General features: G+C 42.4%; 1 protein-coding gene across 1 annotated transcript in view; it reads left to right on the top strand.

Annotated features, from left to right (window-relative positions):
* The window catches only part of SLC7A10 (solute carrier family 7 member 10), an 86,394-nt gene that overhangs the window by 46,507 nt on the left and 20,612 nt on the right, over positions 1–19,275 (top strand). Inside the window, exons 2-3 of the mRNA XM_074968742.1 lie at positions 7,888–8,092; positions 18,325–18,476. Of these exons, the coding sequence (XP_074824843.1) occupies positions 7,888–8,092; positions 18,325–18,476 (357 nt within the window). The remainder of the gene's footprint in view (positions 1–7,887; positions 8,093–18,324; positions 18,477–19,275) is intronic.

Genomic DNA, 19,275 nt, shown 5'->3' with positions numbered 1-19,275 from the left:
ATGTCGGGGCAGGAAGGAGGCTGAGGGGGGTACACAGGATAGTGATTGAACGGGAGATGGAGGAGATTGGATGGCAGCACCATAGCCTGCGGGTAGTGGTGGGTAGGGGTAGTCCCCTCCAGGCAACCTGCGGAAGACAGTGTTGCCAAACTTACACAAATTAATTGCAAGTCATGTGATTTTGGTGCCTGCAGGATGAGCTGTCACGATGAGAGAAGCATTACCAATTCCCCAGTTTTCATGGCTCAGTATGTGAGTGAAGCTTCATGGAAGAGCCTCGGGACTAAGAACATAGACCTGCCCTGCTTTTATGTATGGCCCTATATCAGGGAGACAGTCCTGGGGCAGCAGGAGATAGGAGAGGGGGAAACCAGAGAAGTGGTGCTGCTCGGACCCAGTCAGAGGAGAAGCATCAGGGCAGTGAGAGGTAGAGAATTCTTGCTGCTGGGTCAAGACAGAAATAGGAAATGGAGGGAGTTCCCCTATCTAGGAATGAGGAGGGGGTAAAGTGACATCTTCATCTGAGCAGCCAGGAGAGGCATGCATTTCTGTGACTTTTCAAAGACTGAAATTCTCATCCACATTGGCAGAGGAATAGAAGGGATCATAAAGTCGAAAAAGACTAAAAACCACATGAATTGGTTCTCATTATGTCCCACAGCTATCTGTCCTCCAAGAAATTGTCATGTTCCCCACTGATTCGGTTTTTCTTACGCCACTGCAAATACTGGAGGATCATGCATCTTGTGCATGCAACACTTATGGCAATAGTGCAGATCTGTGCAGGCTACATGCTTCTGTCAGAAATGGCAGACAGCAAGGAGGGTCGCCCAGGTTCATGGGATTTTGAAAAAAGGTACAAAAATTATGGGATATAGATGACATTATGGAATGGAGAGAGTTGCACACTTGAAAGTTGACCGCTTGTTCCCAGTCACCCCTGCACAACACATTTCTGCCCAGTGGTACATTGCCAAGACTTCCCAAAAGACAGTGCACTGAACAGTACAAGTTGTACACTGGGATACCTACCCATGGTGCACCGCACCGTGCATTAACACAAGCACTCCCAGTAAGCACACACAGTGCTGGTGCAAGGAGCCAGATATGCACATGCATAAGCAATACACTAACTGTGACGGCTTTATGCCAACATAACTTGTGTTGACCAAAGTTTGTAGCGTAGACCTGGCCTCAGTCACCTACCCCTGTGTCAGTGAAGCTTCCCCTCCTTTCTTTGGATGTCTGTTATACTCTCAGGTTACTTTGATACATAGGTGTGAATAGCCTGCCTTGCCATACCAGCCACACAACCCTTTTTTCCCCTGTCAAAACAGGCGATAATGGAGTTTACTCCATTTCTGCACCTGATCATACACTTCTCTCTGGCACAATACCCATTGTATTTTTGGCATTTTCCTGAAATTAGCCATTTCTATGCTTTCAGTCTTATTGTTCCAATTTTTTCTTATGTAATCTGCAGCACTCAAAAGGAATGCACTGGACCTGTCAGCACATCACTTGTTTAGAAGGCAGTTTATTTGCATAGCTGTTCTTGTTCCAGTTTGAACAAGTTCTTGTCCAGTCATCAGGTTCCCTCAGACTAGTTTAGCATTCCACCCAGGGTGACTGTCTTCCCTTGAGAAGGTTATTTTGAATGTTAATTAGATTTTCACTGTCCTGATCTCAAGTGTCAGCCAGAAAGCTGCTCTGCCACAAACTTAATATTAACCAGATTTCTACCATATTTTTCAATCATTCTAGCCTATGTCCAATAGGAATTCCTTTTGTGTGTGATTCTATCCAGCACTCAGTCATTTCAAAATGGTGATGAAAATTCTATTTTGAATGTTTCTATATTTTTGTGTGATCAATATTTATTTAACTCTATAAACAGTTTAAATTAATCATTTTAAGATACAGCAGCACTTTGTTTGCTTTTTGGGGGTGGGGGAGGGATCATTTGATTTTAAAAGATGTAATTCAGTTTTATAATCCACTGAAATTAGTACTAGGCTGTAAATCCAAAGGGAAATCTTAAACAGCACTCTGTAATCAATCTTTAATCTGTTTCTTTGCACACACGCACATACACACAGAGTTCCTTCCTGAATACAAATAGGATCAAATTGAGTCTGCTCCTGCCTTGGATTTTGCCACTTTTTAATGAGATACCATGAGATTACCTCATCCTGATATTGTACATTCTAATGCATCCTCAGGGGATAGTGTCACTTATGTGTAGGTGCAATTAATCACCAATGTAAAGCAACCTAGTAGTTTTTACTACAGAAAATGGTGTCACCCATGGGAAAATATTTAAGAAGAGATTCAATGTTGTTACAAGATAAAAGTCAGGCAACTGCAGAAGTTACTCACTGAGTTCCTATACCAATACACTAGCAAAATCTGCTCTTTTGTGTGTGATTCTGGTTCCACAGCAGATTTAACCCTACTTTAACTGGGTTGCCAACTCCCATGATTTTATCAAAAATCTCATGATATTTAGCGTTTTTCTAAAAGCCATGGTTCCTGGAGATAAAGTTATTACTCGGGAATCTCAGCTTTCTTTTAAAGAAAAAAGTAAGTTTCTGAACTGCCTGTTGGCCCATTTTTTATTTTATTTGTGTGTGGGTGTGAGAGAGAGAGAGACCCTTCCCCATCCAGTATCACACAGCTAATAATAAAGTCCATATTACATCAACCCGCATTTTACACACCAGTGTGAATTGCAGGGATATATAAAATGTCATCTCAGCTGAACCAACATGACACCAAAATGAAGGTTTTGAGGCTTAGCCTTTTGACTTGGTTGAGCTACAGGCTTGGAAATGCTTTACTTCTTTAAACAAAGTAACAATACAGAAGCTCTGTCCTATGTGAGTGAACACATTAGCAGGGCTGGTAAAATACTCCCACTTTCTAAATTCATTGTTATGATGCCCAAGCCACTCAGCTCCGAACAATAATAAAAACCACCTTCATTCCATTGTCCTTATGTAAAGTATGTTGTTCTGAGGATGCATCTTGATGAGTTGTCTGTTATGTTGATGTGGAACTGTTTTTTGTTTTGTTTCACGGATTTACCATGACAACGCACTATAGCAACTCTGTGTGCTAACAGCTCTATCTGTGGTCTGACATCTGGGGGGGGAGTAGGCTGTTTGATGTATGAGGAGCGAGGAACCTTCTAGACTCTGCAGCAGAAAGCCCTACTTCAGCACAACTGTGTCCACAACTGTGGGACACCCCTCCAGCAACAAATACTAGCAGAGATGACCTGTACCGGCCGATAGTGGGGAGGGGAGGGCGCAGAGTGAGGGCAGTGGCTTCAGCAGATGTTACTGAACGTGCTCAATACAAGCCAAGCAGCACCTCTGGAGGGGACATGTGACCCCGAGCGCTGCCCCCACGCATCGCCTCTGAACACCAGGACCATCCACTGGAGAAATAGTGACTCTTTGTCTTGCTGTGAAATACCAAGCTAGTCATCAGTCCCCCCCACTCCCCACCAAGTGGACCATTCTGTACCTTGCAGCCTTCTCATACCTCCTATTAGAGAGCTGCTTCCTTCCATGCATAAGAACTGCTATACTGGGTGAGACCAGTATCCTGTTTCTAACAAAAAGAAAAGGAGTACTTGTGGCACCTTAGAGACTAACCAATTTATTTGAGCATAAGCTTTCGTAAGCTACAGCTCACTTCATCGGATGCATAAAAGTGGAAAAATGCAGTGAGGATGTTTTTATACACAGAGACCATGAAAAAATGGGTGTTTATCACTTCAAAAGATTTTATCTCCCCCCACCCCACTCTCCTGCTGGTAATAGCTTATCTAAAGTGATCACTCTCCTTACAATGTGTATGATAATCAAGGTGGGCCATTTCCAGCACAAATCCAGGGTTTAAAAAGAACATCTGTGGAACTGGGTGGGGGGAGGGGTGGAAGGGAGGAAAAAACAAAGAAACATAAACCAGTCAGAGAACACTTCAATCTCTCTGATCACGCGATTACAGACATGAAAGTTGCGATATTACAACAGAAAAACTTCAAAACCAGACTCCAGCGAGAGACTGCTGAATTGGAATTCATTTGCAAATTGGATACAATTAACTTAGGCTTGAATAGAGACTGGGAGTGGCTAAGTCATTATGCAAGGTAACCTATTTCCCCTTGTTTCCCCCACCCCCCCACCCCCCCGCTCCTCAGACGTTCTTGTTAAACCCTGGATTTGTGCTGGAAATGGCCCACCTTGATTATCATACACATTGTAAGGAGAGTGATCACTTTAGATAAGCTATTACCAGCAGGAGAGTGGGGTGGGGGGAGAGAAAACCTTTTGAAGTGATAAACACCCATTTTTTCGTGATCTATGTGTATAAAAACATCCTCACTGCATTTTTCTACTTTTATGCATCCGATGAAGTGAGCTGTAGCTCATGAAAGCTTATGCTCAAATAAATCGGTTAGTCTCTAAGGTGCCACAAGTACTCCTTTTCTTTTTGCAAATACAGACTAACACGGCTGCTACTCTGAAACCTGTTTCTAACAGTTGCCAGTACCAGAGCTTCAGGGGGAATGTTCAGAACAGGGCAGTTGGAGTGATCCACCCATGGCTTCTGGCAGTCAGAGGTCTAGGGTCACCCTTACCATGGGATTGCATCCCTGACATCTTGGCTAATAGCCATTGGTGGACCTATCCTCCATGAACTTACACAGTTCTTTTTTGGATCCAGTTATACTTTTGGTTATCACAACATCCCATGGCAATGAGTTCCACAGGTTAATTCTGCATTGTGTGAAAAAGTATTTCCTCTTGTTTGTATTAAGCCTGCTGTGTATTAATTTCATTGGGTGACCCCTGGTTTTTGTATTGTGGGAAAGAGCAAATAACACTTTTCTCTTCACTTTTTCCTTGCCATTTATGATTTTATAGACCTCTATTATATCCCTGTTTAGCTGTTTTTTTCCTAAGCTGAACAGTTTTGTAGTCTCTCCTCATGTGGACATCTTTCCATACCCTTAATCTTCTTTGTTGCCCTTCTCTGAACCATGTCCAGTTCCACTGTATCCTTTTTGAAATGGGGTGCTGAGAACTAGACACAGTATTCAAGGCATGGGCATACCGTGGATTAATATAGCAGTGTTATGATATTTTCTCTTTTACTTTCTATCCTATTCCTAATAGTTCCTAACATTCTGTTAGCCTTTTTTACTGCTGATGCGCATTGACCTGAAGTTTTCAGAGAACTATCCACAGTGACGCACTGAAAGAATTTTATAGATTGGTAAGGCATAACTTCCCTTTACGAAAGTCATGTTGACTCTTACCCAACAGAGCATATGTATCTATGTGTCTGATCATTCTGTTCCTTACTACAGTTTCTACCAATTTGCCCAGTACTGAAGTTCGACTCACCGTCCTGTAATTGCCAGTATCAACTCTGGAACCCTTTTTCAAAATCAGCATTGCATTAGCTACCTTTCAGTCATCTGGTACAGAGGCATGTTTCAGCGATAGGGTACATACTACAGTTAGTAGTTCTGCAATTTCATATTTGAGTTCCTTCAGAACTCTTGGCTGAATACCCTCTGGTCCTCGTGACTTATTACTGTTAATGTAAGCAATAATGTACTGTATTAATGTAAGCAATTTGTTCTAAAACCTCCTCTATTGACACATCAGTGTAGGATAATACTTCAAATTTGTCACCCAAAAAGACTAGCTCTGATGTGGATATCTCCCCCACATCCTCTGCAGTGAAGATCGATGCAAAGAAAGTCTGTGTTAATTCTACCTAAAAAAATTTGAGATAAGAGTTAAGGCAATGCATGCTAGCATGATTTGAAGAATGGGAAGTATGCATTGGGTGTGGTTATATGTTAGAAGTGAAAGGATGTTTGTTGTGCAGAAGGTGAGAAAGAATGAATCTGATGCGATGACATGTGGGTGGACAGGCATATGAAGTGTGGTTGGTCTAGATGTCAATGCTGATTAACTGCTGATATCCAGGATTTTTAGTGATTGCATTGATAGGAAATGCACTTCAACAACTGTAGCTCAAAGTTAGCCAACTTTGTGTGTGTATGCATGTACACAGAGGAGAAAAGTCTCTTTATAGAATATTATTGCAGGAGTTTCCCTATTCTCTTCATAGAAGTTTTGATATTGGAAAAAAATATGTACTTGAGCCTGCCAGGATAAGGATATTGCACTGAAAACCCCAAGTCTAACAGGGGTGTCCTGATAGGGGTCTCCTGTTAGGGCTCACCCCTGAGACTGATCTCTGTGGGCTTGCTCCTGCACCCGAGGAAGACAATGGCAGAATTTCCATTGAGTTCAGTGAGAGTAGACAGGCTCCATGGGAAAGAAAAATGCTGCAACAATCGAGTGTTCACTTTGTAATTTTAGCGTTACTTCAGCTCATGTATCAATCATTAGTACTACAAAGTTCACGTTGTCCTATATATTGTTCACACAATATTATTTATCCCTTAAGAATCCATGGACACTGAGCACATGTTAGAAATATCAAGACTTTAATGGACTTCAAGGACTTCAGCCTTTTTAAGGCTTTTGTTCAAGTACAAGCTATAACATGGGTTTAACTTCATTTGTTCCTTTGGCCAGAGCCCCAAATGACAGCCTCTGATTGGTCACCACACTGTAGCTAAACCATGTATTATTTAGACCAGGGGTGGGCAAACTTGCCACATCGGGGAATAGAAATTGTATGGCGGGCCATGAATACTCACAAAATTGGGGTTGGGGTGCGGGCTCTTGTTGTGGGTGCGGGCTCTGGGGTGGGGCTGGAGATGAAGAGTTTGGGGTGTAGGAGGGTGCTCTGGGCTGGGATCAAGGGGTTTGGAGGGCAGGAGGGGGATCAGGGCTGGGGCAGAGGCTCGGGATGTGGGCACAGGCTCAGGGTGCAGGCTCTGAGTGGCGCTTACCTCAAGCGGCTCCCGGAAGCAGTGGCATGTCCCTTCTCCAGCTCCTACGCAGAGGCGTGGCCAGGCAGCTCTGCACACTACCCCGTCCACAGGCACAACCCCTGCAGCTCCCATTCGAGTGCCGGAGGGGGCCATTGGAGCACCTGGGAGCCAAAGTGGGGCCATGCCTAGCTTCTGTGTGAGCCGTATGGTGCGGCCTGACCCAACGCCCCAGCCGGGACACTGGAGTGGGGCCGAGCCACATGCTGCAGCCCTCGACCCAGTGCCCCAGCCAGAGCAGGGCCAAGCCGCTGATGCAGCCCTCGACCCAGCACCAGAGCAGGTCCGAGCCAGAGGTGCAGCCCCCAACCCAGCGCCCCAGCCGGAGCTGGGCCGAGCCAGGTGGTGTGGTCCCTGACCCAGCGCCCCAGCCAGAGCGGGGCCAAGCCAGGTGGTGCGCCCCCCCCGACCCAATGCCCCAGCCGGAGTGGGGCTGAGCTGGGTGGAGCTCAAGGGCCAGCTTAAAATGGCTCACGGGCAGGATCCCGCCCGCAGACCGTAGTTTGCCCACCCCTGATTTAGACTCTGATCCATATTGTAGGTGGACCTTATATTACTTAGACTCCTCTTAGAAGGAGATGAAATACTCTTCTTTGTGAATAAAATCCTGAACCCTTTAATTATAATAGTTGGGGACAGTGCAGGTGAGGGGGAACAATTTTACAAACTGTTTAAATGTGTATAATTGCAGTGCTTTAGTAAAAACACGTTCACCAGCTTCCCACAAACTACTTCAGCAGACCTAATGCTCTCCATTTTACTTGATTTTTGCTAAGTTGCAACATTTTCCTTAAGGTTTACGCAAACATAAATGCAATCAAACCTTGGAGGAGCAATGAGAGACCTTGCATCTATCTCCTTCCTCTAACACCCCACCGATCTTTTGTTTATTCCAGGTAACATTATTGGTTCTGGAATCTTTATTTCACCAAAAGGAGTTCTGGAACACTCTGGGTCAGTGGGACTAGCTCTTGTTGTTTGGGTGATTGGAGGAGGGATTGCTGTCCTTGGATCTCTATGTTATGCTGAGCTAGGAGTTGCTATCCCGAAATCAGGAGGGGATTATTCCTATGTCACCGAGATTTTTGGTGGGTTAGCTGGGTAAGTATTGCATCCATTTAATCCTTCATCTTTTATTATGTTTATGAGGTGCTTTGAAAACATCTATATTAAATATTTAGTGGAAAAAGTCAATTTTTCCTTGTGCTGAAGTTGCAATTGAAGTGTCTGTTTGTCTATAAGAAACTTTATTAAGTGATTCTGACCATTTTCAAAGAATACTATCCTGTACCTATGTCTACCTTTTGGTTATTTTAGTTCAGCTTGGTGAACGAAACTCTCTGACTAACCTCAGCCAACTGAATAAAACTGATGTTGTGAAAGTACAGTGTTGCAAACTATACCATCTGGTATTTACTCACTCTCTCTCTCTCTCTCTCTCATAGATATACATATAGATATAACCACTGAAGATAAGTCTGAATGAATACCCTGAATCTGAGCAGCCTCAGACATGGGGAAATTTGAACTGGAGCTAGACTTCATAGTTCAAGCCCATCCCTAATTAGCAGAGTAAGAGACAACATACTCCTACTTCTGTGATGTGATTTCACCTTCCCACAATAGGATATGGTAAATCACTTACAGGCCAAATTAAAATTTTTCTAGAGAAGCACTTCAGGATTTTGGTCCTTAGCTTGCACCACTGTGGTTCATATTATAGAAGTGTACAGATCACTTCACCATGATATTGTGAAAAATTTGTAGAAGGGAAGATATGAGAATTCATACCATGTGTGTCCCTAAACAACTGCGAGAGGAATATAGTGATAAAGGGAGGGAGGAGGAGGAAGAAACAATAAGTTTATACTGCATATTAAATGTAAGTTTAAAAAAAGCTGTTCTTGGTCTGTATTCACATCTATATTTTAGATGCTTCTACATCTTCTGGATTCCTTGGCGATTTTATAATCAAAATGGGTGTTTTATGTGTTACTGTTTTATATATGAAGAGTAAACACACTCTGTGCAAACTTAAATGACAAAATGAATGGGGGTGGGTATTGACTTTTTTTAGTATTAAACAAAAATATTCTCTCATTTTAGCTCACTGTTGTGCTCAGGACAGTGAGGCCTATGCCCATAATACAAGCAGGCACTGCAAAACATTCCCTGTGGACTATAGCTTTGCTCATGCTTGTCAGATTACAGTCTTGTTTTGCCACACTTCCACCAATTTGTTTCTGTGTACAAAAACAACGAGGAGTCCGGTGGCACTGTAAAGACAGATTTATTTGGGCATAAGATTTCGTGGGTAAAAAACCCACTTCTTGCCCAAATAAATCTGGTAGTCTTTAAGGTGCCACCGGACTCCTCATTGTTTTTGTGGATACAGACTAACACTGCTACCCCCTGATACTTTCTCTGTACAGACAGCTACTGCAAATGTAAAGGTAACTTTCAGATACTGACCACAGGGTTCAGGCCACTAAATAAATTTCTGTGAGAACCTAGGTTCCTGAGATGAACCATCACTTTATTAACATCCCTCAGTACGTATTAGCCACTTATGTGACACACTTTGCATATAGCACCAAAGAATTCAGAACTGAAGATATTAAACAACCAGGCTACCTAATCTCTTAAGAACTAAGTGGCTCATTGTACCCTTGTGGGAATAATTCAAAATAAGGAACGGAGAATGTAAATTTTAACCAGCAGAGTTTACTTTGAATTCTTCCATTCGAGAATAGAAAGTAAGATGGCTCCATGTATGCGGCATTGTTTTTCCATAGCGGGGGAAAGGTATTCTTCACTTGCGTTCGCTACCTCATGGCAAAATCCTAGTGAAGGCAAAGCAGTTTGTTGTTTTCACATGAAATACTAGGTCAAGCAATTTAAAGACTCTGGTTTACCTGAAAGAAAACTACAAACTGTTTTGTCTTCAACTAGAATTTCACCTCGAGTTAGCCAGCTCAAGTTACTATCATATCTTTTTTCTAGCGAACACAGAGCCAAACCGGCTGAGCTCAGGGATTCTGTTACAGGAACGCAATGTCCACACAAGGACCACTTGCTTCCACATTGCCACCTGCTTCCCATGGATAGCAATGTTGCTGCCGGGGACATATTGCTGCCAGGGACAAGTTGCCAGCAGTTTTTGTAATCATGGCTGCTCCTTGAAATGAGGGGGAAAGCGTAAAACATTACAGACAATGCCACTTGCTATGATATGAATGTTTCATATAAGGGAACCCAGAAAGTCAGTATTCACCACCACAATATCAATGAATTTTAGTAAGCGAAAAAAGAGAGTAAGAGAAAAACCCTAATCAAAAACTGGAGAATAAAACCTGTTTTAGTTCCTAATCAAAGTGGCAGCAGCTTTCTTCTTTAGGTCTGCACTAGCCTGGCAATATCAAGAGAAGTATAATCTTATCTACTGATGAAAAATAATGCTCCAATTCTCTATCTCCAAAATGACTTTATTTGTGCTCCTGAGAAAACCAAAGGATGTCATAAGAGTATGACATAGGGTTGAGGAGTCTTCAGGCACCTTTTCTGGCTAAGTGATAGTTGAGGAAGTGGGGAAGGAAAAGAACACACGAGGGGACTAACTAAATCTCACACCCCAGATGGTGTTTGGGATTTAGTGGAAGCCGGTGGAGGTGATGATGTCATGTGGGTCCTTTTCTTTGGCCAACTCTGGTCAGGATATCTCTCAGGATCAGACCCAGTAGTGTCACTGTGGATCCCAGGAGCTGCCGGGGTGGCAGCCATAATGGTGAAGCCCTTTGTGGTCTCCCATCTTTCAGGCATCCAGCATTGTGGTTGCTAATTTCCCACAAAAGTCTCTTTTTGAGGACCCCAGGAGGGAGTGGTGGGTGGAATAGTCCATCCCCTGATTATTTTGTCCACCAGTTAGGCCTAATTTCCTACACACCAATTTTAGTCCATTGATTTCTAGTCCCACTTTTCTTTCTTTTACTAGGCATGATTTTAACAATCATTGAGTTATTTTACTAGGACTTTTTGTTTAGACTAATTTGGTCTTTGTCTCCCTTTTACACCTTTCCCATCAACATTTGTTGTGATAAGTTATTTAACACTTTATAAACTTGTATCCACTTTCCCAATGTTAGGCTCACTAGGCCTCAATTATCACTACAGAAATCTGCTCACTGAGATGGTGGTTAATCTGAGAGGGCAACCTAGTCAGTAGAAAAGTGGGGTGCCAACAGGGAATCCTGGTCAGGCCAGTGGTGGAGGGCAGTGGGAGCTACTTAAAAGCCAGGGAGGAATAGAAAAGCAGAAGGAAGCTGGCATGGGAAGGGCCAAATAGGAGTAAGGAACATTGAAGGTGGATAGGGATGGAGAAACAGTGGTAGGATAGTACTGGGAATATGGTGGGTGATACTGGGGGGCAGAAAGAGAGAGAGATTGGTTTTGTGAAGGGAATGAGCATCTGCATGGGACAAGGGAAGAAGCAGCTGCAGGAAAGGATATAGACAAGAAAATGGGAGCAGCCTCCTATGTGCTACCCTTTATGGTATGACCCTGTGCCTGCACAACCTGGGAGTACGGTAGGAAGATGAGAAAGGTGTGCAGGACTGTGCATCCAAGGTGTGATTCTTAGCTACAGCAAATTATCAAGGACAAACTAACCAAAATGATGAATTTCTAAAGCCAAGCTGATTGAGATCCAGCTCTTTGGGGAACTTTACAAATATGTTTTTGGGAATTATGTCCTAAGGGAGTGGAGCACTCAATTCCCATTAATTTTAATGAGAACTGGGCTTCCAAATCCCTTAGGCATCTTTAAAAATCTTGCCTATAACCCTGCTGTCCTTTTCCTCAGTAATCACACAAAACCTACAGTGTAGCAGTGTCCCTTTGCACATGCAGTTTGGATTAGCTTTTCCCTTTGTCATATTTTTGCATGATGTACATTTCCAAGGAGGAGTTACGCTCACTCACTCTCTCTCTCTCTCATTTTTTAAGTAAAAAGAAAAAGAGTTGGATGGTATAGCACTAGCTTGAATCTTATGCCAATGAGCCTAATTTTTCCTTTTTTTCCTATTATTTTTATGATATAATTTTTAAATAGCATTTGAATACGATCACACTAACTGCAGTATTTTTGTCACATCCTGTATTGCCAAAGCAGTATAACTGGGTGCAGTGCATTTGCATACATACGGATTTTCATGTGTATACAGGTCATAAAAAGAACATTACCCAAAATAGTAAATAATAGGCTTCATATGTATGCTTGTGGCATTTAACCAACAAGTTCAGGTTCATAAAACTTACTAATGCATTTCTGATAAATATAATCTTTCTTCTCTATGCTCAGTAAGAACAATGTAACTAAAGGTAAGCTTTTTTTATCAGATCATTATTGACCATATCAAGTACTTAATATAAATCAATAAATATTACATCCAGCATAGAGACCTAAGCCAAGGCTTTAATAAATGTTACCTCCAACTTTAAACAAAACTTGCCTTAAATGAACTTATAAGAAGTTAAATGTTTTCATTTATTACAAAGCCTCAAGATTCTGAAAGCAAAAATTCAACCTGCATTTGAGACAATGCTAGGAATAATTAGAATGGTTGATAATTTTGCAGAGATTTTTTGACCTTATGGGACTATCTTTGTTATAGTTTCCAGAGCAAGGATGTTTTCCTCACGTTTTAAAGATGCACCAGTTTCATAGTATCATATCATTCATATCTATAGATGTGGAGAGAGAGAGAGAGAGAGAGAGATTTATTTACTAGTTTCCATGGGTTTCAAATCTTAAAGAGAAATGTACTTTGATTCCATCATTCTATTTATGTCTAATGCATATTTTTAAATATCAGTAGGTAAAATAGATATTTGTATGAACTGTTTTCATTTTTATCGATTTGACCTGTTAATTCAGCTTGGGATGCTTTTTTGACCTGGAGTACATCTATATATTCAATAACTATTTTATTCAATCCAGGAGGCTCTCATTACCCAAATGCAAAGAGAGAGAATGTTTGATCTCAATACTTTTTTAATTTGTTTCCAAAATGTAGATGAGGAGAATTACTCTCCAGGGATGCTTGCATAATACACAGCGTTGGCCTAGAATGAACAATATGTTTACTTAGGTTACAGATCCGTCCAAAAATAATAAATCAGTAAAAGCCTTAGTAGATTTACATTTACACCAGAGTGTCTCTCAAACAGGAAAGGGCCTGATCCAGTGCCCATTAAAGTCAGTTGGAGTCTTACCACCAACTCCAACAGGCTTTGTAGCTAAGGGCTCTATCCTGAAGAAAGTGGTCCTGGCCTTCTGGCCTGTGTAAAGCTCCTAGTGGCGACAGACAGCTACCTATTAAGATCATGTTGAGGAAGCCTCAAAAGAGCCTTCAGGGTCATGTTAGCAAACTGAAAAATTGCTTGGGATGTGGATAAACCATGCAAATGAACTTCTTGACTCCAGCTCTGCTGTTACCGAACTCCTCTCCATGTCTGACCTCCTTCCTGTTTCAAACAATGGCTCCAGTGTTTTGTTTTTTCAAGGACACTGGGTCCTACAAGCCAGTTAGGGGCCAATCCTGAGTAGTGCCAAGTGCCCTTAAGCCCCACTGATTGCCACACCAGTTGAGAGCTCACAGCCCTTCAAGGAGATACTCAGCACCCTGCAGGGTTAGGTCCTTGGTAAGGTGAAAAAAACCCTTGTCTTGTCCATCACCACATGCAGTAAGAGTGTCTGAACACTCCTCAAACACAAGATCATTCATCTCACTCAAGGAAGGAGAGGCATGGCATGCAGGAAGAGTCCACGAGGAAATGAGACGTTCCTCTGCAGTTTTGTCTCCTTCCTCCAGGACTCTCTAGAGAGTAACCAAGCAAGAACTATCGTGGATGCTGAGGAATTAAGAGCAATAAATATAATACTCAGCACTTTCCACTTCCAAAGCATTTCACAAACATTAACAAGTTGTTTCTCAGAGTACCAAGGGGAGGCCTGTATTATCCCACAGACAGGGGAAATGAGGCTCGCCAAGGCTGCAATTTGTTCTAGGCCTCACACTCAGGAACAGAGATGGGATTAGGATTTGAGAATTGCTGATACCCAGACCCATGCTCTGTTCACCAGCCCATGATGCCTACATAAAGGAAGCATTCTGACTGGCACTTTTACAGTAGGCTGCTCCTAGAAACATCCAGGAGCTAGTCGGGCTCCTCAGCTCCTGCTAGCCACTCACACCACTGACATTTCCAACTGAAAGTTCGTACATTCCGATCTTCTCACAGTAAACAAAAGGCAGTGTGTCACAGGGCTACGGCTCCGTTTAATCTGATCCCTCTAAATCACTGACAAGAACAACTACATTTTCTCTAGGCCCAGATCCTCAAAGGTACTTAGGCACATTACACCTATTGATTTCAGTGGGAGTTAGGCACCTAAATATCTTTGAAGATTTGGGCCCTAGCATAGACGCTGACCCTGGAACCCATGGAAAAAAACAGGGGGTGCTCAGCACACACCAGCCACAGCTGTTGGGTGGGCCCCAGGGCTAGCCGCCGATCAGCTCTTCCGTGGGGCTCCGGGGCTGGCTGCCAATCAGCTCTTAGGCAGCTGGTAGGAGGGGTCCAGGGGAGGGTGGAGAGGAGCAGCAACAGGAAGGTGGGGGGGCTTTGGGGGAGGGGCTGAGAGAACTGAATGACAGGTGCGGAGGCTCGGGGGAGGGAGCAGAGCGGGGGCAGGAAGAGGTGGAGCGAGGGCGAGGCCTTGAGGGAAGGGATGAAATAGGGGTGAGGCCTTGGGGCAGAGCCGGGGTGGCGCACCCCCTGAGAAAAACAAAAGTCAGCGCCTAAGTCCCCTAGTTCTTATTTTAAACTGTCTAAATCTCTTTTTCTAAAATGTCTGACTCCTTCTCAGCTTTGGTAAGACAAGAATGGTTTTAACATCTCAGATTCCACCGGAGTAGTGAATTACAGCGATAATCCCAAAAGTTTATCACATAAGTCTTCAGCTTCTGCTGCCCTGACGTTCTCAGACACACAAATCAAGTCTCAGGAGAGTGACTTTCCATCCAAACACCTGGGGCAGTTAACTGAGTACATGGCATAACTGCCCTTTCTTTTTTCAAAACTGAACTTTTTGTATTATCAACTTTGGTTAAAGTCCCCTAGTATGCGATCTTCATGACTGGAACTGCTAAGAAAATAAATCACCGCAGCTTTAACCATTTGCCTTGCTGTTTAGTTTGGCAGTTATATATTCCACTGACAATACAGAAATTTAAACACAATTGTGTCTAAAAAAAGTCCTGTCTCACTTCAACCCAAGTTAACCACAGGCCATGTCTCCACTATGGGTGCTGCAGTGGCACAGCTACAACTGCAGCTATGCCACTGTAGTGCCATCGCGTAGCTGCTTCCTACAGCGGCTGAAGGGGTTTTCCCATTGCTGTAGGTGATCCACCTCCCCAAGTGGAGGTAGCTGTCTACAGAAGAATTTTTCCATCAACCTAGCCATGTCTATAGTGGGGAGGTTAGATCGGCTTAATAAAGACTTCAGGAGGGTGAATGTTTCACGCCCCGAGCACGGTAGCTATGTAGACCTAACTTTTAAATATAGGCCAGGCCTTAGTTTACTCAAAACAGTTCTTTTTCTGTTCTGTAAATCATACTCTCCCACCCATGTCATAGTTTAGACACAAACGTTACCTTGGCAACTCATCATGTTGGATAACCATCTGTGCATTAATTCCCCCAAGCTTAATAGGAACAAATTGAACCCCTTTTAACAAATACCAGTTTGGGCTCAAGTGTTAATATCTTTTACTCAAGACCAGGATTTAATTAAAACACCTGAGAATAATAGCAAAATTAAGATTAAAATATGCCTAAATGTTAATTGTATCATCCTTTCATCATCATTTGATCGCTATTTTGATTTCCCTGTTTGACAGTTTGGCTTCATAAACCTCTGGCAACAATCTGCATTTAACTTAATTGGTTTTATCAAACCTACATATACTTCGTTCCACGTGAAACAAATTGACTATCAGATCTCTCTACTGAATTATTCACATTCCCAGTAAATTTCATAGTACCAAATACCAATTTTAATGTGCTTAATATTGCACTGTACAAGTGACTGCCGATGTTGAATGAGATATTGCTTTTAGGACCTGATTTTCAAATTCTTGCTTCCAGTGGGCATATGCATTTTCACCTGTATACACCACTATGTGGACTTTGCTGCATTCATCACTGTACATGAAGATGGTAGAACATTAATGGGAAAAACTCATGAGTTTTACCCACAAACACTCCAGTCCTTGCACACACAGGTGTCAGTGCTACAGTGCACTCACACCAGTCCACACCCATCAAAATTGCATACACACAGGCAGAGGCTGGTTTGAGGGGAAAGGAGCACTTTCATTTAACCAGGAAAGCAATCAGGTGAGTCAGCATTGTCAGAGATCAGCATTGTCAACAACTGATTATTTCAATCTTTAAGTTTTATTAATCTTTGATTATTTAACCCTCAGGCTCTAACATTATAATCCAAATAAATTCCTTTAGAGAGAATCCAAAAAAACTTTAAAATGTGTTATAACTAAGTAACATTCACATCCCAAAAACAACTACTAACAGCACAGATAAACACCTGGTGTTATGCTTTTTCACACAGCCACAGGATAGCAATTATTATGTAAAATTCAGTGTCTGTACAGTACCTCACACAATGGTATCCTGCTCCATGACTGGCGCTCCTAGGCGCTACAGTAATACAAATAATAATAAACAGTGTGAAAGAACTTGGCTGAGCTAGCCTCTTTAAAGCGATGAAAACTGTAGGAAAACTACTCAAAAAAGGTAAAGAAAGAGAGAAATGGTGTGGGGGTTTTAAAGTACATTTTGTCATTTTGAAATGTAACCAGTTCTTTCCATGTGCCAGCTGATTGGCAAAGTTAATGATACAGTGGTTTATAAGAAAAAGAAAGTGCAAGAACATGCCATAATCCTCTGGAACAAAAAGGGGAAAACTAACATAACAGGAACAAAGAGCACTTACCAGCGACAAGAAAGGAGGGTGCAGCAAAGAACAATGAGTTTTAAAATGACTCCTTTAGGGCTGGAGCTGCTTTGCTCTGCCAAATTTAAAGGGCCAGCTACAGAAAGGCATGCTGGGAAAGAAGAGCTTATAAGAGAACAACCCCGGACTAGGTGCCCGGGAAACAACTGTGTCTGTGTTATGCATGCCACTACTATATATATAAAATCAATAATCATCTTCTTGTATTGATTACATCTTACCACATAGTTCCCATCCAGTGCGTAAGAGAATTTTTTTATTTTAAGTTAAGATGAATGCTTCCCTCTTAAAGTAAAAACCGCTGAACATGTTGAAAGTTTGTGAGGCTCAGTCTGACCAAAGGAGATGCCTCTGAAGTGTTCAGAAGTGAGGCCTGAGGGTTCTGTTCCTGCAAGAAGGAAGCTCACTGGGCACCAAAGTATCTTAGTCAGAGACAAGCAACCCATAAATAATACTTTTTCTTTATATACCCCTTTCATCCAGTGATCTCATTTTATAAACATCAGCTAGGTTTCCTACATCTTTGTGAGGCAGGTATTTTTATCCCCTTCCACAGAGTGAGCAACTGAGGAATGTAAAGGCCTACATTTTCAAAAGATTCACTCATTTTGGGCAACCCGTTTCAGATTCCATTGAAGTCAGTAGAAGTTGCGGGTGCTCAGTTGCTCTTATTCAGGTCCTATGTGTCTCAGGTTGGGCTAACAAAAACAGAAGCACCTATAAATAAAGGGCAGGCAGAAACTTGACACAAGTCACAGCGTCCGTGGCCCAGTCAGGAATATAGCTCAGAACTTCTGCTCTAGCCATTAGACAATGCTCAAGACAACTTTAAGATTAAAGAACAAAGAGTGTGTTGTGGTCTAACAACACGTTGTGGTAGAACACATCTTTTTCCTTTCCAGGGGCATCATTTAATCCATTGGTGATACTCTCACTGTGACATGCAAAGCTAACTCAATATGCTGACAGTATGTCTCTATTCCTTGTTGTGTGCATGTTTAAACTGTGCGCTGTATCACATCAAATTTAAATGAAAAACATATTGAGCTGGGAAAATAGGAGTAAAGAAAGGTTGGGGGAAATCAGAGAAGTGATTGTTTTGGTGGGGTTTAGAAAAATAGCTACCTAATTCTGAGCCTCCTATAAAGATAGTCATCAGATTATGAAACTGTTGTACAGTCAAATGATTCTTACTGGCATAACAGCAGCACCAATGGTTTTCTTGTGAATACAGGTTTTTGCTGCTATGGAGTGCAGTGCTTATCATGTACCCTACCAGCCTGGCTGTTATCGCATTGACATTTTCAAACTACGTTCTACAACCGGTGTTCCCTAATTGCATCCCACCCTATAATGCCTCCAGGGTCCTCTCCACAGTGTGTTTATGTGAGTATTTCCTAATGTTCTTTATGCTCCTACGAAGTTTAGGTCATCTTTACGTCGAAGAGGTTTAATATTCTCTAAGGGGCAAATCCATCCCCCACCCCACCCTAATGGTCACTGAAGTCCCCTTTGCAGCAACCAAGGCAATTCCACTATGGTGGTCGGAGGCTGGATGTGAGGAGGGGAGGTGCTATATATCATGCTGGCTCAGCTGAGTCTTATTTTCAGTTTCATTGTGTACTATAGGGTGATATATTCCACAAAGAAATGGACCAAAGAGGAGGTGTGCACATCTGGATTAGGTATAAACTGAGGTCTGAGGTTCAGGTTGAAAGATGAGTAAGGGTTGGGGCTCAGTATGTGTAGCTAAGAACCTTTCACTGTATTTAAACCACTGTTGCTAACTCAACAAATGGATTAGCAATTCACAAGTCCTTTATATGTGTGTGTAAAAAAACAAATGCCACCAGTTCTTAATTAATTACTAAGGTCCCAGAGGGGAGAAAATCAGAATGAAAAGGGATGGAGAGACTCACCACTTCCGCTCAGGCCTGGTCTACGTTACAGAATTAGGTCAATGCAAAGCAGCTTACATCGACCTAACTATGTATGTGTCTACGCTAAAAGTTCACTCCTGCTGCCATAACTTGCCCACTACACTGACTTAATAAATCCACCTCCACAAGAAGCATAGAGTCAATGTCAATGCAGTTAGGTCAACGCAGTGTCAGTGTAGATATTACATTACTAACATCGACTGTTGCTGGCTTTCAGAAGCCATCCCACAATGCCCCACACTGAC

This window comes from Natator depressus, chromosome 12 (assembly GCF_965152275.1).
Source record: "Natator depressus isolate rNatDep1 chromosome 12, rNatDep2.hap1, whole genome shotgun sequence".
NCBI classification, from domain to species: Eukaryota; Metazoa; Chordata; order Testudines; family Cheloniidae; genus Natator; species Natator depressus.
This window is presented reverse-complemented; position numbering and strand designations above follow the sequence as displayed.